At 37.2% G+C, this 27,501-nt stretch overlaps 1 protein-coding gene across 5 annotated transcripts in view; it reads right to left on the bottom strand.

Annotated features, from left to right (window-relative positions):
• Positions 1–27,501, bottom strand: part of SCAPER (S-phase cyclin A associated protein in the ER) — a 160,368-nt gene that overhangs the window by 20,521 nt on the left and 112,346 nt on the right. For all 5 annotated transcript variants that reach the window (XM_067004071.1, XM_067004069.1, XM_067004070.1 and 2 more), the window contains 4 exons: positions 24,245–24,368; positions 18,685–18,914; positions 12,907–13,062; positions 2,958–3,195 (listed from right to left, as the gene is read on the bottom strand). In XM_067004071.1, the coding sequence (XP_066860172.1) occupies positions 2,958–3,195; positions 12,907–13,062; positions 18,685–18,914; positions 24,245–24,368 (748 nt within the window). The remainder of the gene's footprint in view (positions 1–2,957; positions 3,196–12,906; positions 13,063–18,684; positions 18,915–24,244; positions 24,369–27,501) is intronic.

Below are 27,501 nucleotides of genomic sequence, written 5' to 3'. Positions count from 1 at the left end.
TAGTACCGACTATGTTCTTTGTTGCAAGAAGTTTTTTTGGAGGACAGAAACAACTCTCTTATTTCATTCAGTTACACCTGGACTGTAACATTAAAAGCCACAAAAATAAGAATAAATTCAAATTTCAAAGGGATACAGGAAAATTGGATTCTGCTTAGTTGACATGCAGCATAGCATTCGGTCGACCATTTCATTTGACTTACATGTTCCAGGAAAAGTTAATGCTAATAATATTTCCTAGTAAGAAGCAAAAGAAAACAAATCATCTTCATTCTTGCAGAAGAGCAAAATGCATTTTGCATTAATAATTTGTGCTCTGAATGGAATACAAAGATTAATATGAAATAATGACTTTGCAAACATTTTAAAAACATCCAAATGGAGAAAACATTGAGCTGCAAAGCTTTTTGGGATACTTTTAAAAAGTAGGCAAATTGCTGTAACGTGGAGATTGAGAATTAGATTTTATCTGCACAGCCTACAGCCTCTATTTAATAAACATGTCAAACAGATAGAACGACACAAGGTCAAAGGGGAAGACTAAAGCACAAGGAATGAGCAAGACAGTCTACTAACTCTAATGAAACAGCAATGCAGGCCTGTGAGAAAATTTCTTTCATTTGAGAGTTTTCTTGATTTTGTACCTTGGAGTCTGTGTTAAGTCCATTTACATAAATCCCAATCTGTTGTATAGTTTAGCTTTAGCATACTGAAAGTCTATTCAGGAAAAGCAGAATCCTTGAGAATTAAAACAGGCTCAGCTGTGATTATCCTCCATCTTGCATCTCAAGCATTTTGCTAAGTTAGTATATTTTCAAAATGTAAAGCACAATACAGTGACCATTTACCACTGTCATGTAAATGCCATTCATAAGGCCACCCTTCTTTAATTAGGGCTGTCCACTCATGCTCTGACCTAGCACTCTGGGTTTAACCTTCCCTGATAACAGCAGGTCAAAGGGCACCTGAGTTTGTGTATAGAAGTTAAACTAATTTTTCAAGGAAACTATGCTTCCTTTTTAGCCAGAATTAATATCAGCTCAGGATCCTGTGTTGTTTCTCACTACCATCTTTCAATTGTTTAGACTGTCAAATTAAATGAAATATATACTCATGAGCCATCTGTGCTAATACAAACTTGAGAATACCAGAGGCTCTTCTGTTAATAAAAAAAACCAAAAAAAACAACCCAGCCTATTCTATAGTCCTACTATTATGTGATAAAAGTATTCTTTGGAGATAGTGATATGACCACGCAAAAAATACAGTTTCTCTCTCTCCTGTCTGCTGCAGCCCACAAAGTCAGGATGGACAGTAACTGGCCTCAGGTGTAGGTTGAGCTTTTAGCACTACAGAAACAAACTCTGTTACTGCAGGGAAATGGATGGCTGCTGAGACTACATGAGCGCATCCGTCCCTCACAAACAGGATTATGCCCACCGTTCCTTAAGACAGCTCGGCAGATTGACACTTCCCTGGGTGGAGACCTGTATCAATGCACTGAATGAAATCCACTCACACCAGTTAGCTGTGTCACACTTTACACAATAACTACTACCTTGCCAGTTTCTACGTAGAACAAACTAATGCCGACTAGAGGATACAGGATTTAATGCTGTTGGGTTGTTACACATGCTCAGCTATAGTGGCAGAGGAATAAATACAGGCAGCATCAGTGGAAGCTGACGTTTAAAAATTAGTCGTGGTTTCTGGAAACAGCAGTAGGTTGTGGTGTGATTCTGTACAGCCCCACTACGAGCCTATGCACCATAACTGCCCTGATTTGACCTGCACTCTCTGGTGCACATCTGGAACACCTACAGCAGCAAACAAACTTCAGTCCAAAACCAAGAGCTCCTGGGCGTGCTGTAAAAGAGAACTACTCTGATTTACAGAAAGAAATAGAAGTTCATGGTGTGTGTAAGAGTTGTTTTACATGAAACTCCAAAAAAATAGACAGTCTCTGTGCTCCAAAAAAAAAAAAAGGAAACATCCCGATTGGACCCGACCCCACAACTGCATCTATACAGATGCGTATTGCTACATGTAAACTGCTTGTTGCTGTAACGAGAGATGCTAGACATACTAAAAATCAAAGTGGAGAAACAAACTGAAAGAAACGTATACTTTATATGAAATTCTTCACTCATGCAAAGCTCTTACTGATTTTAACACATTTCAGATGGAGTCTGTGGTGAAATTTATAAACTAACAACACATTAAAGAGGGAACAGAAATCTGGTCTGATGAATAGTACGAGATTGATGTTGCTAAATGTGTTCTGCAAAGCAACGCTTTCTCTCAGGTGTTTTATATTAACAAAACAAAAGCTTTGCCAATTCATCAAATACAGTATTGACAAATTATCAGTATGGCAAAATGATTCATTTACCATAGTAACATCTAACAAATAAGAAAAGACTTACTAAAATGTGATCTTTTTGATTTTTATGAATAAAAAAATTGAAAAGATACATATCCTTTTTATCAAAGTTTACTTTGATGAAAAGTTTAGATATCAAGTGATTTTCAGCTTCAGAAGTACAATCTTAATAATCTCAATGCAAGCAGCCACTCAGTACAGAAAAATGTGAATTATTGTTATAATATAAGCAAGTCCTTTCTCATCAGAAAAAAATTTGCTTTTGACAAATATTTGTTGTTGTTTTTGCTTTTTGGGTCTTATGAAATATAAAAAAGTACTGTGCTGAAAGTAAGGATTTTTGGACACAAGAAGATTCAGCATTTCATGTACTCGAGTTTTCACTTTTTGGTTGAATTCATTAGCCACAGTCAAAAGGTAGAAATAACAATTAGCAACTTTGCGCAGGAAAAACATAAACAGCTAATTCATAAACATTCCTTATGTAACTAAGACCCAGAAGGCCAAACTAAGTCAAAATATATGCAGTAATTAACATTTTCACACTAAGCAAAAGTTGTAAAACATCTGTTACCTGAAAAGCAGGCAGATCAAGAACAGCAAAACTATTGAAGAAACGTAAACTCTGAATGGCAACCTGGATTGTGTTCTCTGCATAGCTGTCTTTAGGACTTGCTGTGTTTGGATCTGAAATGGTCCCATGGAAAAGAACACAGTACAGCATATGCAAGACTCCAACCAGATCTGTAGACTGAAGAACCGCTGTTAGTCCTGTGGGATCCTGACGTGTATTGTCAAATATGTTCCAAGATCTGTCAAAGAAACATTAAACTGTCTGAAAAGGATACCAGCACACACTTGCCTAGGATGAGGGAGTTATAAGCCAAATGTTAAAGAACAAGTAAACTGTTAAAAAGGAAAAAACTGATGTCTAATGTGTCGAGAAACCACAACATTTCCGCAAAATACTTTCAATGATCTGGGCACTGTCTCATGCTCTCTTTAATTACAGTGCAGCTGTATTCCTTAAATATCTTTCTCCACATACTGGTGTCTTTGCTTCCCAACTGGGTTCATGATACCAATGCAAGGCCATGCAGAAACTCGACAGCTTTCAAGTCTGAAGCCTGGGGGCACTTCCAGGGGCTCTGCGCAAGCCTCTCTCTGCAGCCAGCATTCCCTCTCCCAGCAGCAGTAAGCAGAGGCTGGAGCACCCTGACACTCTCCCTGCCTCAGGGACGGGCAGCAGGCACTGCAACAGCCTGACTACCTATGGAGCAAAAGAAGCTACTCGGACCAGATGATCGTAATTAAATCGTTCTGCAGGAATTGAAGAATGAAGTGGTTAAGCAGTAAGGAAAACACACTACTACTTATTTCAGTCAGATGCTATTATGGAAGACTGTATAGTAGCAAAGCAAAAGTAAGTATGAAATGCTCAAGACAAACCGGCACAGCTTATGCAAACCAAAACTAGGCTTCTTTGGTATCTTTTGGGCATGCAAGTAAAATAGAGAAGAAAATTTTTGCCTTCCTGGGATATCAGGACCAACAAACTACTCCAGATGCCCTTCACATCCTCACATCCAAACTTCCAAGTGCACTTAATGTAATCCCTCAAGGATTTGTACTGTTTCTGTTTTCTTTTTTCTTTTTGTTTTTTTTCTGCATTACTAATAATCTACAAAATGATGTAAGATAGTCACTAGTAGTGAAGACTAAGACCATCACCACTCTGGAGGTTAAACTATCTGTAGAAGGCAGGCAAACACAAAATAAAGTGCACAAAATCATCCAACAAGTTTCATACATTTTAAGTCCTAATCCAAACCCACCACAAAACCCATGTGAACTTCATTATGGAAATACAGTTAGTCTGTATTGGCAATCAAAGGAAAAACTAAAACATTGAGATATAAAGAGCAGTAACACTGAATATATAGTACATCAAAATATTGTTTTTAAGATGCAAACATAGCATATGAGGTAAAAAAAAAAGAAATGCCATTATCAAAAGAGACTACAAAGATTGATTCTTTTTTTCCATTAGTATTAAGAGAAAATATAACAGGTGATATGAGAGAGTAGATATTTTAGAAGGACAAACCAGGTGAGGGTATCTTTCCCTTTTATAAGAACCAAAAGGAGAAGGAATGGGAAAACAGTGAATATAAGAACTGGGAACAAGACCCACTTTCTAAAATAATCTGTAACTTCGAAGACCTCAGCTTATTACAGAAAAGACTGGACTCTTAGAAGACTGAGAATACTCCTGTTGACCAGAATCAGCTAGGAGCTTTTCCTCAACCAGAACAGCTCCATATGATCTCAGTATTTGCCTCCGAAGCACCTGTACCACATCAAGTTAACAGGCAGGGCACTGGTCTCCTCATCCTCATGTCACTGCTCCGATTTAGTCAAGATTCCAACTCAAACCCTAGCTAGGTGGACCAACCCTGCTTTTTATGATACAAACGCCTGTCTTCAACAGAGCACCAAACTTCCACAAGTGACAGGTTTTGGTGATCATCACCTTGCTGTCATTTTCCCATCTTCTAGTGAAGCGAAAAAGGAGGCAGGAAAGCACCACCTCCCCAACAGTGGCTATTGATTTCTGTTTGTAATAGCTTCCTTGGATGAAAGAGAAAGCAAAACTGGCAGAGCAGGACAATCATCCTGCATTCAGCACTTCACCAAGAATGGCCTGATACTGACTCATTTCAAGTACAGCTTAAATATTCAAGAGGAGAAGAAAACAGATGCAGGAAGCACACCATCTTCACACTTAGCACAGTAAACTTCAAAGCTAGCATCCATGCATGTTCTTGGGGGGACAAATCTTCTATAAGGTCGCAGGAGAAGGCACTAAAACCATGACCAAGAGCTGCATATTATAAGGTTGATGGGCAAGTCTTTTTGGTACCCCAAACTCCAGCTGTGCCCCTGAGCAGTGGTCACTTGGCAGCTGGGGGGGCGGTGAGGAGGCTGACCTGCTGCAGGGGACGGTGGTGAGATTTAGGAGGCTCAGGAAGGTTATTTTAGCATTCAGGCTATGAAATCTCTCGGCACCTCCTTCACAGCCTTTGAGGGGCCTTCTCAGCCGCACCTGCCCTGAGCCCAGGTGAACACTGTACAGTAAAACAGAGTAAATGCTGTTGTACTCGGTTTACTCTATTGGCATGCCTCTGCTTCCATCACTGTTCTCTCACGTCTTTACATTTAGAAAACAGCTGCTCAAATGAATCGCTTCTGATTTTGATTAGTTAGGTCATACACGTAAGGAATGATTTTATCTGGAATTAGCATTTACGGGTACCATTTCTTTTAAAGAACTTTCTATTTACAGTCTGTGAGTGGCTGATATTACAGAGAAGCTCCAAGTACAGCATTCTCTGGTGACACATCAAGAATTACCTCATGTTCCAGTCCTATTTCAGTGACACTTGTGCTGTCCAAAAAGCCCAGGAGACCACCCAATTACTTCAAAAATCTTTGAAAGAAGCAATCAGATCTCAGATAAGATCCAGTGAGAAGAAAAGCAAGGTAAGGACATCTGTTTTCCAGCCAGCACCTGGGCTGTTACACAAATACCCCACTAGTGTCAGTCCGCGCCAGGCATCCCGCCCAGCCCCACGTTAGAGGCCAGCCGTTTGTAGAGGCTCAGCTGGAGCTTCATGCAACTGAGTTTATTGTACAGGTTCCAAAAATGGGTGTTTGTTTAGTGCTGGCAGCCTTTAACAACCAACTGGAACTCCCAAGAATCCTTAAAGAAGCTCAGCCCCCAAACCAGCCATGACAGCGCTTCAGAAGGCACCCAGTGCAGGATTCTCTCAAAATATGTGTAATAACATTCAAAAGACAAGCTGAAGTACAATGAAATTATACTTAAAATTATGATTTGATGCCCCTTACCTCCTGCAAGAGAAGAAATACAGTCAGCTTGTGGCTTCTAACAGTCCTAACAATCCCAGCATCTACACTGTACAGAATAAAAGAAGTGGAAAAAGTCCTAGAGCTTTGTTTTGGGTGGGGTTGCACTGCACAACAATTTATGACATTAATTTTCTTTTCCTCTGCCTGGAACCTGTGAGAAAGGTTCCCATGCCTGGAAAAGCTTTGATTGGAAGCCCTGTGGTCTTTAAGTGAGTGTGTCTGCATGAAGTCAGCAGAGACGCTTCCTGAAAAATCACCTAAACCTGCCAGCTGTGTCTTTCTGAAGATTCCTGCTGCATAGTTTTGATTCCCATTGGCACGGGAACCTGGCTGCAGGCAAGGAGCTACCGGGTACGGCTGTGAAGGGAGGGCGAGCCAACAGCTCTGGGACCACCTCTGTGCACTCACCCACCCAACTTTGTGTTGTGTGCCTGCGGACTCTCAGGACTGCTCACTGAAAAATTGTTTCTGATGCCCAGCTCTTCACTCTGCAGCATGCAGTAGCTAGTGTGTGCTAACCACCCCTGAACTACACCCAGACAAGCAGCATGTTTATTTCCACAGTACTGCAGGAGAGCACGTCTCCTTTTACAAGCAGTATTTTCTGTATTTCTATCTCAGCTTTAACAACAGCATGAAACAGAAAAACTATCAGTTGAAAAATAGTCACATTCAAATAAAGACCCCAAATTATTTACTGTACATGATTCCTCACAAAGTATTTTGCAACTACATGCGATGAGAAGATTGACCAATTTTACCAAAGGTTAAAGTTAGCTTGCTTTCAACTCTCACTCCATCATTATTTTTAAACAACTCCATATGAAACAGCTTATAGAGCTGGACAAAATCCTTTTGCCATTTTGTTCTGCTCTGGAGCAGTGAATGAATCAAAATATACATAAAAAAGTCAATTGTAAAAATAACTCAAAATGCAAGCTATTTTTTTTCCTCCCCCTCGGAAGAGACCAGGAATTTTAAAGTTACACCACAGGACAAAGCTGTTGAAAAAAGTCATCCTGTCTGCTAGGTTTGGTGGGCTGAAGGAACTGTTAGAAATGTTTATTTTTGATTTTGCCTGTATTACAGTTAATTTGTATATGAACAGGCTACTGGCTCCCGTTGGTTTTAAATGTCAGTTATAATCACTTTAAGCCTAAATGTTTACAATAAAAAGGTAAAAGACGTTATTCATACCGGCTGTGGGCTTTAAAGTAGAAAAAACACATAAGATGTGGGAAAATAAAACGTGAACCTTTGTGTATACTTCTTTGAGCGATTTTGGTCAAGTCCATAAAACAGCGGATTTCATATGTTTAGCGGACTTCAAAAACCTTTTTGGTCTACCTCAAATGTAAGCCCAATGAAAACTCTGATAACTGGCAGGACACAGACTGAAGTAAAAAGAAACAAACAAAACCCATACCATAAAAGATGTCACACAAGAAACCTAGTTTTTACTTAACTAAGGCTAAGAGAAGATTCCTATGGATGTACCTCCTTTTTAAAGGAGGTCCTATTTAAAGGAACGTACGCTTTAACTGTGTTTGTAATAGCTGCCAAGTAGAATAGTCCGGATGGACAAAACCCCTCCAATTACTCTCTGAAGGAAAGCAAGACTTACAGCAATTTTTACATGGACTAACGTAGCTGAGTAGAAGGAAAGGCTTTCAAACTTTACCGAATTGCTACAGTTAGCACAGGAAAACAGGCAAATAGTTATATTATGGTCAAACAACCTGCAGGATCTAAATAAAATAAAATAATAATAATAAAAAAAACATTTAGTGAAATGCAAGGCATCTTCATTATGGGCTGCCATTATGATCATCAGATTCTACCATAAAGGAGTCTCAGGAATTGGCAGGAGTTTTTATGACTGGCAAAAAAAGTTTAAGAATTAAAAAACATGGATATATTCACCCCAGGAAAGAAAGATACTAAGCAGTGGTACCTCATTGCTTAAAATACACCACTATTTATTAAAATAGGAATTTAATACAGCTTGATGAGAAACAGCATACTCTGTAGAACAAGCATAAAACTACAATTTCTCCAAGCTTCAATGTAAGCAAACTGTTTATATCTGAAAATATATTGTTTTAAAAACTGACTGAGCTAACAAACAGACAAGCCTCTCTTAGGGTATACATTATATTGTTTGTATGTTTGAAATATATACTCCTGATTAAATACAGGGAACCAAATGGAAACATGGGTTTTCAAAAGGCTTAGAATATAATCCTTTTTTTTCTGTAATATTAGAATTTAAAACCTATCATCTGTACTTTTTACTTCTACATTCTTTCATCGAGAGATGTTGAAAAAGAGGAAAAAAATAATAACAGAAGTATAAAGAAGTATTTAGCACCTGTCAGACTGTTATAAATCCCATTATTAAGCTAGGAATCACATTACTGTGTGAAATGGATGATTTGAAAGCCTTCAGTAATTTCAGGAACAAGTTTTAGTCAGTTTACAGTAATTGCTGGATCTGCTGCCTGTTGGAAGCAGTGAGAAGAACACGCCACATTCAGGCGGGCTTGCATGTGATTCGCCATTCAGCAGCCAAAACAGGCATTATCTGAATTACTGTAATAAAACTGAAAACAGACCGGCCTACTTCCTTGCATATCTGTGACATGACAGTCGGTATTTTCCAGGATAAAACCTTGTACATCTACAGCCTTCTGCTACTGCAGCTTGTAATCCACAACTTCGTTAGCTGTTGACACAGATTTATATGTATCCCAGCACTGTGTTGAGATAACATACAACAGTAACAACTTAGCTACTGTTCTGCTATGAAATACTATTCCCCCAGATTATTAAGGGAGCTTGCAGATGTTGCTTGCATCAAGACAATAGCAAAATTTTGTTTAAGTTGATGCCCCAAGAAGCTTCATGATTTGAGGGCCTATTACTTGCAAGATGCAGCCACTGTTATTTTATGTAAAGTCTACCTAATGCTTTGCTTTCTCTCAGGTAATAAACAGCTCTCTGCTTTCTCTACTCTTAACAGCAAGCAATAAATAGTTAAGCGTTATGGCTGTGATTTTAAAATCTTAGTATCAAATGTCAGGTTCATCTTTTGCTCAGCAAACAGAGATACTGATAATCAGACGTGCTGCGCTTTATGAAACCTTACTATGCAGAATAAGAGACAATGCCCTATTTTCAGCTCCCATACACTTTTTTTCTTTTTTCTTTCAACTCTTTAGGGAGAAAAGAGCTCTCAGCTCCGTTGCTAGTAATGGATGCAACACAGCTTAAGAAAAATGGGACTTCCAATTGGAGGTCTGAAGCAGCCCGTAATGATTCTCACTGCATAACTGATGAGTGCGTGAAAGTTATCAAAACAAGGTTCATGTGGGGTTACAAGTTACTAAGGTTTTCAACAAATGATCTTTTATACATATTATAAAGTGTTTAGAAAATGTGCTATCACATCCACTGCAAAGCTTCAATTAAAATAATCAATCTAGCATTTATTAGCCAGTACCAAAAATGAGCATTTGAGAAGATCAATATCAGTTAAATCTTTTTAAAGACCTTGACCACAAATGAAAATTCTTCTCCTACAATAAGTTATAACATATATTCAGAATGGATTCCCTCATTTCAATAACTTTTTATGATGTTAAAATTGAGAATCCTCCAATTTATGCTCCTACATTAGCAAGACTTTCCTTTATTGTATCTTACTCCATGATTTTGGACTTTTTTTCCCAAGTCCACCATGGGAATAAAAAATGTATCTTAGTTTATGTCTCAAAATTTTATCTTCTACTTTATATCAATCATACACCTCATTTAATATTTCACGCTGACATACATATATGATAAAACTAGAGGATATTCTCTGTTAATCACTATTGTTGTGACATGTTGCCTGCAATCAGTCCAACCTGTAGATCTTCATCAATTAATGGAAACAGAATCAGAACAGTCAAGGTCATCATTCTTTTAAAACAAGGAGGGGGACTGTCCGGCATGAAGTTGCTGATACAGACAGGCAGGTAGGGACTTGGCTGAGAACTCTTTCCAGGCTATAAAATAGTTTTCCATGAAGTAAGTGTCCAAGCAAACACTGGGTATCGTTTTAGAACTTGAGTAAGAACCATTTTGCTAAATTTTGGCGTTTCTTGAAATAGTGTTGTGAAGAAGACAGGAAAATCTGGATTGGCAGCTCTTCCTACACCTGAGCTCTAGAAATATACACTTTGTACCTGCAGGGCAGGATCTCTTAATCGTTTAAAAACTGAGTTACAGTATTTAACTTCTGTCCCTCTATGGATAGCCTAGATTAGAGCTGCAGTAAAGATCACAACAGCCTGGTGCTGTCTGAAAGCAAGTGAGGAGGATCACCCAGCATTTGGCCCTTTCCAGCTCACAGAGGATTTCATTGGTGCAGGCACTGTGGATGGTTTGAGAGCCTGGTGGTCCAGGTGTGAGCAACTCCCTTGTGAGAAAATCCTAGCAACTTCCCACCACGCCACTTGGAGCCACAACAATGCTAAGATCCACACGCAGTACAGAGAGCGCCATACAAAAATACCCTAATGCATTTAGTATGGAATGACAATATTTTATGAGAAATAACAGCCTAAAGTAGTCCTATCAGAAAAACAAACCAAATGAATTGTGCACAAAGAAGTTCCCAACCTGGAAACAGTATTTGTAGGGGATACAACAAAAGATGAATTTAAAATTGCTCTTGCAACAGTGGGGAAAGCCTAGTACACTGGTATCTATTTTGGCAAAACTTCTTGTGCTACAGTGTCAGAGAACTGGTACTACTGACTAGACTTTTCCTCTAGATAACAATATCAAATGCATTATGAACAGATTAGTTAGTTACTCCGATATACAGAGGGGTATGACATGGCATGCTGGTTTGGTGCTGAGGAATGTATCAACTGAGTGGAGATTCAGAAATAGTGCATTCTGACTGAACAGGCTGCGCTGCTTCCTACTGCCATTTGCCACAAATGAAAGAGGCAGCTATTTCTCAGACAGAGAGCCTGTCTTTTGTGCAACAGATCACGTACCACACAAAATGTACTACTTTGTTGTGACATATTTAAGAATTCAATAAATTCGAACTCTGTTTCTGACGCATCAATCTGTGTTTGGCAACCATTTTTTTTCCATTTAAATCATCTTGAATACTATGGAGTTACTAACACGACAGAATTACACTCCACATTCACTTCTTCAATGAGAGTGCACACAGGTGATTAAAAATATTTAACCTGCCTTTCTAATCAGTTACACTATAGCTTTTGATCTAAAAGTGAAAGGCAACAGTTTTGAAATCTGCAAGTTCATTCCTCTCATTTCTTTTCATGCTCAAAAGAACAATCCAACCTGGAAACTGAGAACCACCAGTACCTTTGGATAAAATCAAAAGCGTTGCTGTTATACGATTAGACACATCTTGATGCGACTGTGAAGAAAAATGCTCAACCCTCGAAAATTATTTTGCTACAAAGTACAGATGCTCTGTAAAGAAGTACTTGCACAGTACTGTATTATTTTGGGGTGCAAAGATCTCTAGTATCTTGGGTTAAGCACAGGCCTGCTTCAGAAATTGCAAATATAGTATTACTCACTCTTGTAGCTAGAATTATTATTCCTCTAAGAGAAAGATGAATTTTTTTTAGTATGCATTTGACTTTTGGCAGTGCTGTCCTGGAATGTAAAATGCCAAGTTGGCAGCTTTCAGAAAGGGAAATTTCAGTAAGTTGGGATGGTCTCTTTGGGCTCATATTTCTTGTAGTTCTTTTTCCATGTGCCTGTGTCCCTGAGTTACCAGCAACAACTCTTACCTGCAGCTCTGTTTCTTAATTTATTTGTTATTAATTTTTGTTCTTCAGCACTAGCATCAGTTCTCCCTTCAGACATTCATTGTCAAGTTCTGTCAGCATCGTCTTTCCCTGAAACATGTAACAGTCTAACGGTGGCAGGTTCTAATACATGGACCTTGAAGCTCTGAAATTTAGACTTTGACAGAGCCAGGCTGTCCAAGTCTGCAGAAGTCCAGATTTGCTGACAGAAACGTACCACATGCACACGCTCCTCAGCCTCGGTTAGGTTCCAGTAATGAGCATTTTGCATTAGAAAATTCCTTGACAAATCTAGTAATACTTTTCATAAAATATCATTCCCTTACTGACAATGGTATTTTAAGGAACAAGAGCTGAATTTGGCTGCACAAAAAACAAATCAATTAAGACTTGATTTTAGTTGATAATATCTCTTGAAGTCCTTAGGACTGGCCATTTAAAATCAGTAGTGATAAAACCCTCTCTGTAATGATGAGTAAAGGAGATAAAGTTTTCAATTCTCATAAATGACTTACAAGAATCAAGACACAGTGTAGGTAACTGAATACAATTCAGTGGTGAAAGGGTGAGCAGAGTGAATTTCCTGCACTGTTTCTCTACCAGTTATTGCTGTGCGACTAAAACCGGTTCTCTTTAATAATCTCACCAGAGTGCTCACTTCCATGAACGCTGTGTTGGCAAGGAGTTACACTGGCTGCTGCCTGATGAACATATTAGAGATGAGAGACCAAATGCACCTACCTTCCATTGACAGCAAAACACAGTTGACATATTCCATGCAACACTGCTGTGGCATTCTGTAGAAAAGTTGCTATTTTTGGATTCTCATCAATGGGGCCTTGAACGGAGAGGAAACAGCAACACAACTTGTCTATCAATCCTATGTTCACCACATAACTAGAAACAGATGAGAAATTGTATTAAAAAACAGTCCTGTGACAGTTTTGATGACTTTACAAAGTAATTTCTGCTCCTCTACTATCAAATCATACAAAATGTAGGTTATGATTTCTTAAAGGGTTCAATAAAACAATTCAAATTACAGTAACTTCAAATCTGGTATTCTGTAGCTAGCAGTAGTTTTTGTTAAGAGAACTGTCTGTTGCACGATAATTTATATTATACTGTACAAGAAAGATGAATGTAAGTGTTTATTTTACCATAGTCCTAGAAGGACAATGGAATTTTGCCATAGTTAAATGATTTATAATAGTCTTGATAGCTCTGCAGCAGCACAATTTCTTTTTAGCATGAAGAGTTGAACTTGGTAGAACACACTAACTCAAGAAGACAATGATGTTACACAGATAACGTTTTATTGCAATACGTATATCATAACAACTACTGCCCAGCTTTTTTTTTTTTTATTTTTTTTTTCTTTTTCTTTCTAGACTATGTGCAACAGTCTAACAGTCTTTTAGTGCAGACTAAAAGAACACACAGGTAACAACGTCCCACTATCAGGAAGGACCAGAAAGCCGCCTCAGGAGCTGAACCAAAACTCAATACAGAGAAAACCATGTTAGTGACTTTATTTCTCTTTTAAAACAAAAAGCTACCTTTTTCTTTCATATTATCAGAGTAGATCAGATCACCACCCTCTCTGTTGCTGAAGATTCCTTGAATTTCTAAGAGCTTGGAAACGCATGCCCAAAATTGTTTGTCCCTGTACACTGACACCAAGTTCTGTCTATACCAGCTACTCTCACACTTGGATCATTATTGATACCACTTAAACTGTGCACACAGGTCTTTTTTTTTCCACATCACTTTGCTGATATCACCTTTTTCTACCACAAACATTCAGCTTCTCAGACTTGACTCCATCTCAACTGTTCATTCTGCCGACTATGTGAGATCAACTTCCTTTGTGGAGACAAATTTCCAGCTTCAATCACCTCTTTCTCCTCTTTCCTCGATTTTCCTTGTACTTTCCTCCACTCCACTTTTAGCAACCGGGAGAAATCTCTTGTCAAAATCTGAAGAACTGCTCTTATATTCTGTGACTCAATCTGACTTCATAAACACGAGGAACTAAGCTTGCTTTCAGACACCAACCGATTTGCTGTTTTTACAATGATAGTCTGTACTAAACCTTCCTATTATTGATATTATTCCATCCTATCAGCTATTCTACCTACTTGCTTGTCAACTCCACTTGTTAGAAACTGCGAGATTCCCTGGGATGGAAACACCATTGTCTGCATGTTTCGACGACATCAAGTGCATCCTGACTCGACTGAAGTATGGAATATTATTAAAGTAATGATTCTACTAAATAAATCATATTGATTAGATAATGAATGTCCCATGGGGCTATACAAATACTTATTAAAAAAAATTCCCCCACATATCTTACAGTCTGATTTTGAAAAAGTGTGGACTTTTAAGATTAGGGAAGAAAGTCTCTCCACTTTCCAGGTATCCTTCTTGCTCAAAGACTAACCTCTCTTCAGGGCTAGAAGTTACACTTTCTGCCAGAACTTAACCTGCTGACACAAAGCTTTTAGAAGCAATGAAAGTAATTAAGAATAAAAAATACAGTGTGTGTAAAGCAAGAAGTCAGTCTGCAATACGAAAGATCATTAACGCTCCTGAAATACAGCAGTTAAAATAGCTCAGGTAAGTTTGATTTTTCTGTTTAGCAACATGAAAGGCTACCAGCATTAGATTTCTTGCAGGTTTTGATCTAAGCAATCCACCTGATCATACAAGTGATAAACACGCTCTCCAGTATTAGCACAGTGATTCCAGGAACAAAGCTGGGTGTTAGATACATCACAGTCACAGAGAAATGCTGAGTGCTGGAAATGTCTCCATGACATAGGAGGGGAAAGGAAGAATGAGAAAATAAAATGCAGCTATCACTGATAGACAATTACTTACAAAAAGGCACAGGTATTCTGGTCAATGCTCTTTTCCTTTTTTCCCTAGGAAAAACGTCTGACTTCTACAAAGTGTGTTCATTGTCCACCTTACTTTACACCCACACCTGGATACCAAGTGGTGTCAGCAGCCACTCTTTTGGCAGAGAAGAAATAGCTGCGAGCTTTCAGTCTATCGGGACTATTCTTTAAGGGCACCCAGAGTAAATGATAAGACACACGAAGCACTCCCTTCCTTGAAGCTGAACATACAGATGAGTAGAATGTCAAAGCTCTCTAATCTATTGTCTCCATCTCAGTATTTTCACCCACAGTAGCATAGTTCCAGCAATTTGGCTACTCTTTTGACACCTAGCATGTAAACAATTGTTTATGCATCAGGTCTAGTTTTCCCATATAGGAAAAAAAAATTTGACTTTCTTCTTTCTTCCCCAATTTTCCTGAAACTCTCATTTAATCAATTCCATAAGGATACATGATACAATGACCTGGAGGTGAAAGAGTCTCATTAATAATATAATCTGTCTGTTTTTGACTAGTTTGAAATGCCTACGCTCTTTTTTCGTAATTGCACTATTACCTTGTCATTGTGCCTTTCTTTCTCCATTTATAAACAGATCCCTTAAAGTGCCTCAGGTGAGGCACCCAACTGGATTCTCACATGTCTTCTTAGCTTAAGGGTATACCTGTGCTTGGCACAGCCAGTGTCAGATGTCTGTTCAGCAGCAGTATCAATAAGCAGACCTCCCACCCTCCCATTCCTAAATGGGGAGAATACAACATCCTGAAATTTCACACTCTTTCAAAACCTGTTTGGGGAGAAAGCAGGCTACATAAGAACAATTAAGTTTTAGAGGTCACTGGTATCTATGGCAACTGTTTGTTTTGCTTTCCTCCTCCAGCTGTCCTTTCTTGTATCCATCAGCATCACACCAGACTTTGAAAAGCCTGAAAATTCTTACTGTGCCACAGTTTCAGTAGCATACCATCAGTATTTCACTTCTTCAGAGGGCTGAAGATGCGCTGATGACTATTTATATTATTTACTACTGAAATGACACACTTTTAGCAAACAGTGTGTTGTTGGATAATGCATTTCTTACTTTACTTAATAGGCATTAATGATAAGCAAAGGGATTTGTCCTTAGCTTTATAATGCCTACACTACTTAATAAAATAATAACAAACCCCAAAGCACACTCACAACCACGAAGTTGATTGAAACAGATAAAGAATGGATCAGTTGGGTTAACCATGACACACATACACTGGAAATTCAGTGAATAGGAGCTTTCCAATTTCATCTGAAGTTGCTGTGGGCCATGAGGCTGTATATAATTAGAAGACTTTAAAGTCGTGATACATTTATTATCATGACAGAGAGTATAGGCAGCCTTAGAAATGTATTCGGAGCATCTGCTAGCAAGAACAGATTTTTTTTAAGAGTTATCAGAATAACTACTAGCAATGAGAAATTGCGGGAATTTAGGATACATTAAGTGCCACAACAAAAAAGTCAGTCTATTAAAAAAAGTACTTGATCAAAGTACCTTTTTTTAAAAAAAAGATCTATATAAAACTATCTAATTTGTAGAATTTGATGCCACAAGAAGTCATTCAGTTAAATATTGTAGCCGGGTTCAAAAATAAATGGGCTAGCTAATCATACAGCTTTAGGGTGTTTGCAGTCATGCTTACCAAATTTTGAGGTAATACATTAGATTTCAGGAATGCAATCTAATTCACTGGTGTGAGATCATCAAGTGTAAGTTCAGAAAGGAATGCTACAATTTCTTATCGTCAAATTTATACTTTAGAAATAAGAGATTTCAAGAGAAATAATTTTCTCACTCACTTTTCTGCAGTACTTCAAGAATACTTTACCTGTAACCTTCACAGTCATGATGTATTTTATTTTTATAACATCCCTGTATACTGAGGAGCTGGAATTACCCACATTTTCCATGTAAGAAACAGAAGCACAAACACACTAAATCTATGTATGTCTTATTTTGTGTATTTGAGAGACCTATGATCTTGTTTTAACAGTATTTGGCATTACATAGGACATCATATATTCTGAAGTATAGCTCCCACTGACTTGCTGTTCAACGTGCTCAGCACTGCTGTAAATCAAATCCAGCTTTCAAGTTAGGACTCATAAATTAGTGAGCATGCATAAAAAGTTTAAGAGATTTTGTGTAGCACTGCATAGGAATGTTATGTCACACAAAGGATTCAATCCTGTTCTCAAACTCAGCATTCAACTATCAAAAGTCTACGTTCTTCCTTTCTACCAACCTGATCTGTCTCCTAAGTACCCTCCCACTTTAGCAATACAAGATGCAGTGGTTTTAAAATCAGTTTCCCTAATTATGTATGAGCTCTCTCCTCCTCAGAAGCTGTATGAAAAACTGTGTGTGAAAATTGTATGAAAAGCTGTGCTCTGAGAACTACCTGAAAAGTAGCATCCAAAATCTAACCCCAGCTGTACTATTGATCTAATAAAAAGATATTCTCTCTACCTTCAAAGCCTGGGGGAAATTCCTTTTCAATGCAGGCAGCTCATGAAGGCTTTAATTACAAACTTGAACATACCAAATTAAAATAGTTATCATGGGGACAGCCACAAGTCAGAAAAACTTTTTTTTTTTGTCCAGGTTCAAGTCTTTTTTTTTTTTTAACCAAAGAACTAGAATGTTTCAAGTAAAAATGAGCAAAACAATGCATTTTCTTTTACTCTACTACTAGATTCACTGAGTTATTTTGATCGAAATTTTACTCAAGGCATATACTTAGAAAGGAAAATTGCTATTAAAATATAGATACGTTTTAAGAGCTGAAATCAAATCATAGAAATTATTGGGTAATCTTTGTAACAAGAAGTACATGTTGTATGGCAAAATGATGTGAAGGCATGCGTGTTGTCCAGAATCACAAGGGGAAAGGGTATACAGTCAGGCACAGAGAATTGAGAGAAAGTATGGAAAAAAGGAACCTGACTCCATGCTAATCAGGGGAAGAAACCTACAGAAAGGACACAAAAAGGAGAAAAGTTATAGAAACCTAAATTATTAGGATGCTATATAAGCCATCCAGCAATTAAAAGTGTTAGGATTAAAAAGGTCTATGGAAACCAAGAAAAAGTGCAGAGAGTATGGAAGAGATTAACACCGGGGCTCATTTTACCTGTCTAATGGTTTAGATAAAAGAATACGACTAAAGTGATTTTTGCTAATAGGACTAATTCCAAACAGCATATGGATGCACAGAGAACTTCTGAAAGCCGGTGTAAATAGATTGATCTATAAAATGTCACTCAAAAAACAATGCATTTTTACCTTCCACAGATATACAGTAATCCAGATATAGAGAAATAGAAACATATTTCTTTTTCTGCATGAATATAAAACTTCAAAATTAAAAAGATTTCTGTTTTTCTGTATTTGTCTTAATTTTTGAAGAACTTTTTTGATTGAGAACTTAGCACTTCAGTAGACTTCTGACTATACCACACACACACTACTTTTACTAACTTAAGAATTAAAGAAGTTTATTCCTTTCTTAAGTCAATGTAATTTTCATCCTCTGTAATAAAGAAGGATTAAAGACATTTCAAAAATGTTTTTTAAACCTGATCAGGTCTTGGACTCTGCCGTTGAAGGCTTCCGCTTGTGAGGATTTGCTCTTCACTTCCTGTATTATCTTCAGTGCTGTAGAGTAGTTGTTCCCATCTGGGAAGCTGGAGATTAGGCATCTGAAAATCATGGCAGTTATCCTCAGAAGTCCTGTTGTTAGACCTTCGAACACCTGTTTATTTGCACTTCTTCCTGAAGTAGCATTATGGTCATCTGGAACATTAACCTAAGAAAAAAAAAAAGAAAAACGACAGCTACAATTCAGTAAGAATAACCAAAGTTCATAGAAAAGCACTAAGAAAGTTGCATATGAGTACAGCAAAATTAAGTAGCATATTCTAGCAGTGCTGAAAGACGTTTAAGTATTTCAGGTAAAAGAAAGGGTCTATATTCCTCTAAACAGATGCTATCATTTGAAATAATAAATCAATTCAAAATAGCATTTAGCGCATGAGAACTGAAGGAAGCTTTACAGTGGTAGAGTATTTCATCAAATTGGTTTTTGTACAATATATATACACTGAATTTTTGATAAGTCACTAGCAAAAAGATTTTTTTAAAAAATAACTGTGAATAAATGAACTAATGAAATAGTTGATTTTGAGTACTACATTGTGTTGTCACAAAGACATATGTCTAGGATACACAGTGTTGAGTAATATACAGAAAAGATAACTCTTTTCTGTGGAAAGAACAGCCTTTACTGTTGCACAGCAATTGCCTGCTTGGCTCTGGAAAAACACAATGTACCATTAACAGGCTACTCAAAATGCCTGCAGAAATAACTATTTTGGAAGCCATAAGTTCTTGTGATAGACCAAATACAACTGCGGTTCTTCAGAGAAGAAGGCAGTACACTTTTTGGCAATAGGAATGATCTTTGCAATGAGATGTAATCCCTGATGGACTTGTAGCAATGACAAGGCATATTGGAGAATGCAATTTTTTTCCAGTCTATGAAGAGGTATTCAGTTAGCTTCCAACTGATGACCATGGCACTTGTCAATCACAGATGATAATCACAGATGAAGCACTACACACAACTCTCACTGAAGAGATCTCAGAGGAACAGAACTTATTTTTCCCAAATCACTAATATTAATGTAGAGCCCACTGCTAAAACCAGCAGAGATGTTCAGATGTATAGCATGTAAATCTGAAGACAAATCTATATGCAGGATCCAAACCTGTGAAGAAACCCTTGTGGAATGTTTTTTGTTTGTTTTCCCCCATTTCTGGAATCCGAGATAATTTAGACCAGCTGAAACTCTGCCCTGTTACACGAACAGGGAGAAACCTCCAAACAGTAAGCGTGGTGTGTGGGGAAGCTGGGCAGTTTTACAGAGCATTGGCAGCACAGCTACATCAGTCAAGACACAGGGGGTCCCAGCTACATTCACTGTGCTTACCAGCGCTGGACTCCATGTACCAACAGATTTCCGCAGAGGCAATTTTAGAAGAAAACCTGAGACTTTCCATAACCTGTAATGAGTATCGGCTGAAATTTTATTTTCATTCCAGGTTAAAATCATTTATACCTGCTATATATATGAGTGAGATCACAGGAAATTGTTCCTCCCTGTATAGGTATCAGTAGGGATTTGGTAACACTTGGTGACAAAGAACAACATGCACATTTCTTTATTATTCATTAGCTCTGAGCCTTGTGTTGGTACTTAAAACTCATTGTAGTAGTCTGTTCCTGGTGATAAGCCAAGTGAGAAGTCTTTAGCTGCTTATTCAAGTTCAATAGGAAAAATAACTAAGTTGCTCCACTAACTTCTGCTGAGCAAAATAATTCATTCATGCCTAATGATTCCAATTGCCTGCTGAATAGACGGATTAGGCTTTGTAAGGTATAAATCAATTTAAATGTGGCAACTTTGTACTAGGAACGCGAGATTTTAAAAACATGGCTAACAAATGTTACTCGTTGCTTTTTCACCTATGCTAAAAAAAAGTATTTATAATCTATTTCTTAAAAGATTTAATAATATCTTGCAGTAGACCCTTCCAGTTGCTACAATGAATAATACTGTAAACAGATAAAGTCTGTTTTTTTTACTTCTAGTTGGATGTATGAGAACTCTATGTTCTAAATATAGAAATCATAGACAAGTTCATGCTTTGGTATAGAACTGTTCCTCCTAATTTGGAAAATAAATAGATCTGACACTTAATATAATCCATTACTTGCAGGTCTGTTTTTTCACATTTGATTTTTGGGGAAAAATGTGTATGTTGTGGTTGTATTAATACAAAATGAGAACAAATGCTTTTTTCCTGTGGTGTATGTCAGAGAGGAGATAAAAGGAAATACTGTTTTACAGAAAATAGGAAAAATTGAGCTTCATTCCTACCTTCATTATTTTCCCTTTATATGAACTCAATGAGCAACAAAAGATCAACTCTTTTACTGAAGAAGTAATTAATGGAAGAGTGTGAAAACCTGTCAAGATTTATGTTCAACATTAACTGGGATGCTTAGAAAAGTGATGTATTACTGCATGTTGATTATTATATTGAGCAAGGGGGTAGGAAATCATAAGATGTAATAGTATAATTGTGAAAGCTTTCAAGCTCTGATTTGTGTTTGTTGATTGCGACAGAAGTTAATGATATTCATAGAAACTATTGTTTGGCTTTGGATAAGTAAACGTCAAAACATTCCCCACTTCTATTTAGGAGGTTTAAGAGGTCTAACAGTTTAACTGACGCAAATCTATAAGTAACTACATACCTAAAATGACCTGTCAAGCAAATTGGTATAAAGCATGTTTTAATTACAAGGGAAACACAGGAAAAACATAACTAGTGTTCAGTCATCTGACACATTCAACAGCTCAACACTACTTTACCATTTATGATGACCACCCAGGCTGGACATAATCAAGACTCTTACTTGCTTTAAATCAGTTCCTGACATGAAAAGCTCTGATGACCAGATTCTCAGTTCTGGAACAGTCTCCATAAAAGAGTTCAGCCATTCAGCAGAGAATTCCTCTTGTGTAGGGAATCCCTTGCTTGTGCAGAGCTGCTGTAAGCTCTTCAGCTGTGCCCAGCATCTAGGACTTAACCCGGCAAGATGCTGAACAACATGGCCCCAATCCAGTAAAGCACTTAGGCACACATTTAATATAGCTAAAAATGCTACTCCATTCTGACTCATGTCACCACAAGTACTCCTGTATATCAATGTGCCTTTTTTTTTTTTTTTTTTTACTAACAAAAATATACAGTTTCCAGTTAGCAATGTAGAGCTATCACCAAAAACTCATTTATGTTTTTATTTTTCCTGTAGAAAGTATAATCCTTCACGGCCATGAATCCTTTCAAATATTGAGCTGTTAAACCTAAATGGAAAGTTCAAGTTTTTTAAAGCATTCAATTGCTAGTCATCACTGGGCTTGCCTCAAAAACATTCTGGAAAGTGTATGCTTTAAAAATAGTATTTACAGGATGTTGGACTTTCAGTGTAATAGCTAGTGAACAGAAGAAATGGAAACTGCACGGGCACGGGAAGTCTACAGGCTTCAGAAGGTACAGATAAAGCTTTCACTTTTTTTTTTTTCCAGTTGATTTTCTATCAATGATCCTTTGGTATCCATGCTCTCATTGGAAAACAAAAATTTTTGTTCTTCAAGTAGTATTTTCTTTGAGGAGAAACATATTACACCCGTGTAAAGCAAATGAACATTTTGCCACCAATGAAAAATGGTTGTTTTAAATCTGATTCTTTAAAATGGATAGCCCTGAGTTTTAGGAAAAGTGAAGCTGACATTGCATTAGATTTGGAGGCATAAAATAAAAACTATAGTCTCCTTATATTACTTGAAAGTAAGGTTGATACTTGCTGCATTTAAGAATATATTTAAAGCTTTTTCAAAATTTGAATCTTTCTGTATTCAGCAAATATTAGCACACTTGTTTAACAATTCGTTAAAACCTTGCAAGTGTATATTCTCTTTTTTACTCCCAGTATTGGTTGTGGTTTATTTTCCCACTGTATGTAGGAAGATACATGAGAGAGGCAGCACCGTACAGCTCATTAAACTCGGAACACTGCAGGCAGTTAAATGCTTTGGGGGGGGGGGTGTTCTTTAATATTCTGGTGTTCAGAGTTTGATCCAATTAAAAGAAGTGCTTTCCATCTGTCCTATTCTTTTTCTTAAAAAAGGAAAACTCAACCTTGACCTGACTTCTTACATTTTCAAGAGAGAGAAATCGGAGTTAGAAATGCAGCACTGTATTTATTTTGACTTAAAATACATATTCCATAGAATTATGAAGATATCCTAGTTCAAGGGCCAACTTTGCCTGAAGAGAACATAAGAGACTTTATGTGCAGGAAAGAGAAGTCCACTGTGGATCAAGGGAAACTTAAGGCTTTAATTACAGTTTTGCTGCAATTCAACCGTAGTGTTTGGCAACAGACTGAGAACAGCTTTAAGCATAGTAAATTTCTTTTATGCAGTATTTCTGGCTTCTCAGGTGGCCAACATTTTCTTAGAAATACCCTCTGTATTTTTTCAGAAGAAGGGCTGGTCATTTGTGCAGTGCTACACTGAGAAAAGGGAAGGTGTCTGGCATCAGAATGAATCTTGTCACTTGTGAAGTGCTGAAGGATTTCATCTCTTGTGTAATTAAGCACAGAGCCTGTGCTCTGGCTCGCTCTGCAGAGAGCGAGCAGTGTTGTGACTGGCCCAGCACAATACACGCACCTTTCACTAAGTATATTTGAAATCTAATACCTGGAATCCTCTTGGAAAGATTTGCTGAAGAACAATGAGCTGGCACCTACTTAGAGGAGAATGCACAGGTTGCATTCCTGTTTTCTTTGTTTGTGCCAAGGACCTTTGGATTATCTTTTTGAAGTGTTCATCAACAGTCCTATGGCTTGTTGAGTTTAACAGCGTCATTTGAATTATTTAAAGTACGTACATAACTTTTCAATTAACAAATTGCTTGGCTCATGAAAATACATACACACAATTTATAAGTAGAAAACCAAGACTAAATATCTTATGATGAGCAGGTCACTATGAATTAAAAATGAGTTTTCAAATAAAATATTTAATGACATTTCAAATTAAATGAAACACTGGAAAATTAAAACTTTCACAGCTAAAGAGTTCTGCTATTTAAACTTGTCAGTAAATACATATTCAGCAACATATTGAACTGACTTAGGTTTTTCAGTATTGAAACACAGAAGAACTGGACACACACAGACAACTTGTAACATTCTGTACTTCAAATACTGCTACAGGGTGAATTAGAGAAGAAAGCCCCAGAAGGGGTTAAAGCTGGAACACTGTCCACTCACTGGAGTTCCTGGTATGTATGCTTCTGTAGAATTTATTAGGAGAAGCAAATATATCTGTTTGTATAAAAGTATAGTACATACAGCTTACCAAATACATACAACAAAAGAATCTTATTGTTTTAATTTCAGGTTTTATTCTCATGCATCCCCTGGAGCCCTTACACTCCAGGTACTTTAATATGTTTGTGAAACACACGTAAAAAACAGTCTAAATTAAAGTGCTTACGTACCGTCAACTGGTGCATCAATAGGTCCATTAGAAAAGTGATCTTATTACTGAAAAGAATATAGGTGCAGTTTTCTGTGCAATTACTACAGGCGAGGCCGTAAGCATTTACTGTATTGCAAAGTGACCTAAAAGATCAGAAGTAGAGAAAAAAAAGAATATCAATGTTACTCTTTTCTTTGGTCAATTAAGAGCAAATAACTGGAAGACCACCACAAAACTTCCTTTTTAGTAATTCACAGTAATTCACTTAAACTTGGATTCCACACAAAAGTAAAAAAATTTACATGAATTAAGGGGAAAAAATGAAGCTTCAATATACTAAAGCCATACTAGGCAGGACTCTTCCACATTCATGGTTTATATCTAAATAACATGCCTTGGAATACGTAAATTTGAAAAGCCTGAACTCTTCTTGTGATATGTGCTAATTAAATTTATTTTCATAAGTATAGATATGCATATGCATTCTCATTAAACGCATGCAAGCATTCAGAGTAGAAACCTAGCAAATAATGGGCATACTAGAAAGACATAACTAAACTTAGGAAATCAGTTGATATTCTGCATAATTTGGATGTGTAACATTCTTTTTTTGTGGTTTATGATTGTGCCACACACAAGTAGTCTGTGTATGAGGTCCCTCTCCTAGCACAACCTTCTGGAAAAACACCTGAACGAAGGAATTCACAGTATTCTGAGACAAGCTACTCTGCAGCACCCATAAATAAACGTAAGGAGTGGGGAGGATTGAGTAACTTGTACTGAGTAAGCAAAACTGAGCAGGTGAAGTTCCTGTCCAAAAGCTTCTACTGACATACTATGAACTGCACAAACTTGAAGCGTTGGTGTGCACCTTCAATAGCATCACTTGACCTACACTTGTAGCTGATGGAAGAGGTAACAGGTTTACAATGGTCTGAACTGGAAGTCACGAACAAGCCACCAACAGCTCCAGGTGTACAAACCATGCTCAGTTATTCTCTGCACCACTTGCACTTACTTACATCTGCTCAAACTGAAGTGCTCTATGAACAGGATTGGTAGGAAAGCTGGGACCAGTCCTATAAATGTACTCCTAGAGAAGATAAATCTGACCAAGCATAACACCATTCCAGAATAAACACAAAATCCATTTCTTGAACTTTGCTTACCACAAAAGCTATCACTATTACACTATTATTATACAAATACACACACACTACACAAATGCATCATAAATATAGACAATAATAAATACAGAGAGTTAGCAATTCAAGTCATTTGTCTAAAGTAAACTGAAAGGAAAAGAACTTTTTTTTCCTGAACACGTTGGAAAAAGTTCAAATAAGCTCCACAGAAGAAAAATTGTGAGCACTGCCAAAAGGTCTTACAAAAGTGGGACTACAACAACTGACAGGTGGCTGTACAGAATTGATCAAAGCTGCTATCTAACATTACAGCTGTGGACTATTGGAACTTATTTCTTAAGATAGAGTCGAGTGTGATTCTTTATTTTTGCCTGAAACTTTTCCTTTCATTAAAACAAGGAGGTTATTTACATAACAATTGAGGATGGCTGCTTTAGTGACTGTGGTGTTCATTGGTGTGGCGCCTGATTACACAGTGTGGGTCCCCAGAGCTGAAATGGAAACACCTCACATAAAATATATTGCATTTCACAAACCAAGAAAAGCTGCAAATGCTTAGAGGACAAAAAATTCAGAGTAAATATTTTTCATGTGTATTTCTGAAATGTCTTTTCTTCAACTTAAGAAATAATTTTGAATTTACAAAGGAAGCATTACTTTTGTTTTGATCTGTAAAAATGTAAGGAACGTTTATACCTTTCCTTTCTTATAATTCTGAGTATCACCATATTACCAGTTATATCCATTTTACTGTACTGGGAATTAATTTTACTGTTCCGCCTAATTAAATCAGTTTCAATCTGCCGTTCACATGACTTGAGCACAATACTAAATCATTATTTATTGATAAAAGGCAGGTTCATTTTTGCCTATTTCACCTGATTTTTTACCCTGCAATGATAACACCCATAAAAATTCAATTAGCATGCTTCATATGCAATTTTTTAAACCTCCCTTGCAACAAGACTCTCTTTTCCTATCCTAACGACATATTTATTTCACTTTTCTCAATAATACGTTAAAAAAAAATCATTAGGCACCTCCTTTAACTTTTTATAGCAGATGATTCCCCTGGTTGGGTGGTTGTTTGCCTGGTGAGAAAGATGGAACTGCACCAGTAATTTCTATTTTCAGCTGAAAAGAAAATCAGCACCTTTCGCTTTATGAGCTATTCTGAAATAAAGATGAATTCTATTTAAATATAAACATTAAAGAGTCAAATATAAACTTGGTAGGTTAACTCATTTTCACAGCACTGCAGTCTGTGAGTTGATTTAGTTAACTCCCTGCAATGTTTTTTTGCTATATGGGGATTTTCATAATTGCAAAGAGGACCATTTATTTTGCATTTGAAAACACAAACTTCCCACTTATACACAGAACAAATTCAACTGTAATAATGCATCATGCTTTTCTATTTCCCAAATGAACCTTATGTCAGAAAAGGTATTTGAATTTTCAGAGACTCAAGTAATGGTTTTGAAAAGGTGCTGTAAGCAAATTGATGTCAAATTAATTTTTCACAACAATAAAGAGGGTTCTTTTAATTGATAACGTAAGCTTGCTAACTACAATTCACCTAAACACATTCTGATCACAGCACGTTCTGAGCTATGATTCAGTTCCACACTTTTTTCTAGATTCCAAATTGGAAGTGTCAGCACAGAAGCAGTCCCCAGGTGGTTTGCAGCGTTAAATGGCAGATTACCGAGAGCACAACTAATTTCTTTACTTTAATCTTATTAAGGGCACAACAGCTGTCAACTGTCACCATTTCTGCACAAGGCCTCTGAGACAAGTGCTGAATGCTGTGAATGTCAAGCAAGAACTTTATTTAACTACCAGTTAAACTCTCTGGGATGGAAAACTGAAAGCAATCTTTTTTTCCTTCTTTCTCTCCTGTCTGAAGCGAATTGCTCATAAGTACAAATCCCGTATCTCAAGAGATACAAAATTATTTGAAATAGTAAAGGGGGAGCCTCACACATAAAGCAGCTGTTTATTGATTACTGATGTTGCTCTAAACTTCGTATCACACCCGCAAATCAGCTTTACAGCTATGTTAGACAGCATGCACACTTGAACCACATAAGTCTACCCTCCGATGTAAGGTTTTCCTCTAGAGTAAATC

Source organism: Anser cygnoides, chromosome 11 (assembly GCF_040182565.1).
Source record: "Anser cygnoides isolate HZ-2024a breed goose chromosome 11, Taihu_goose_T2T_genome, whole genome shotgun sequence".
Taxonomy (NCBI): domain Eukaryota; kingdom Metazoa; phylum Chordata; class Aves; order Anseriformes; family Anatidae; genus Anser; species Anser cygnoides.
This window is presented reverse-complemented; position numbering and strand designations above follow the sequence as displayed.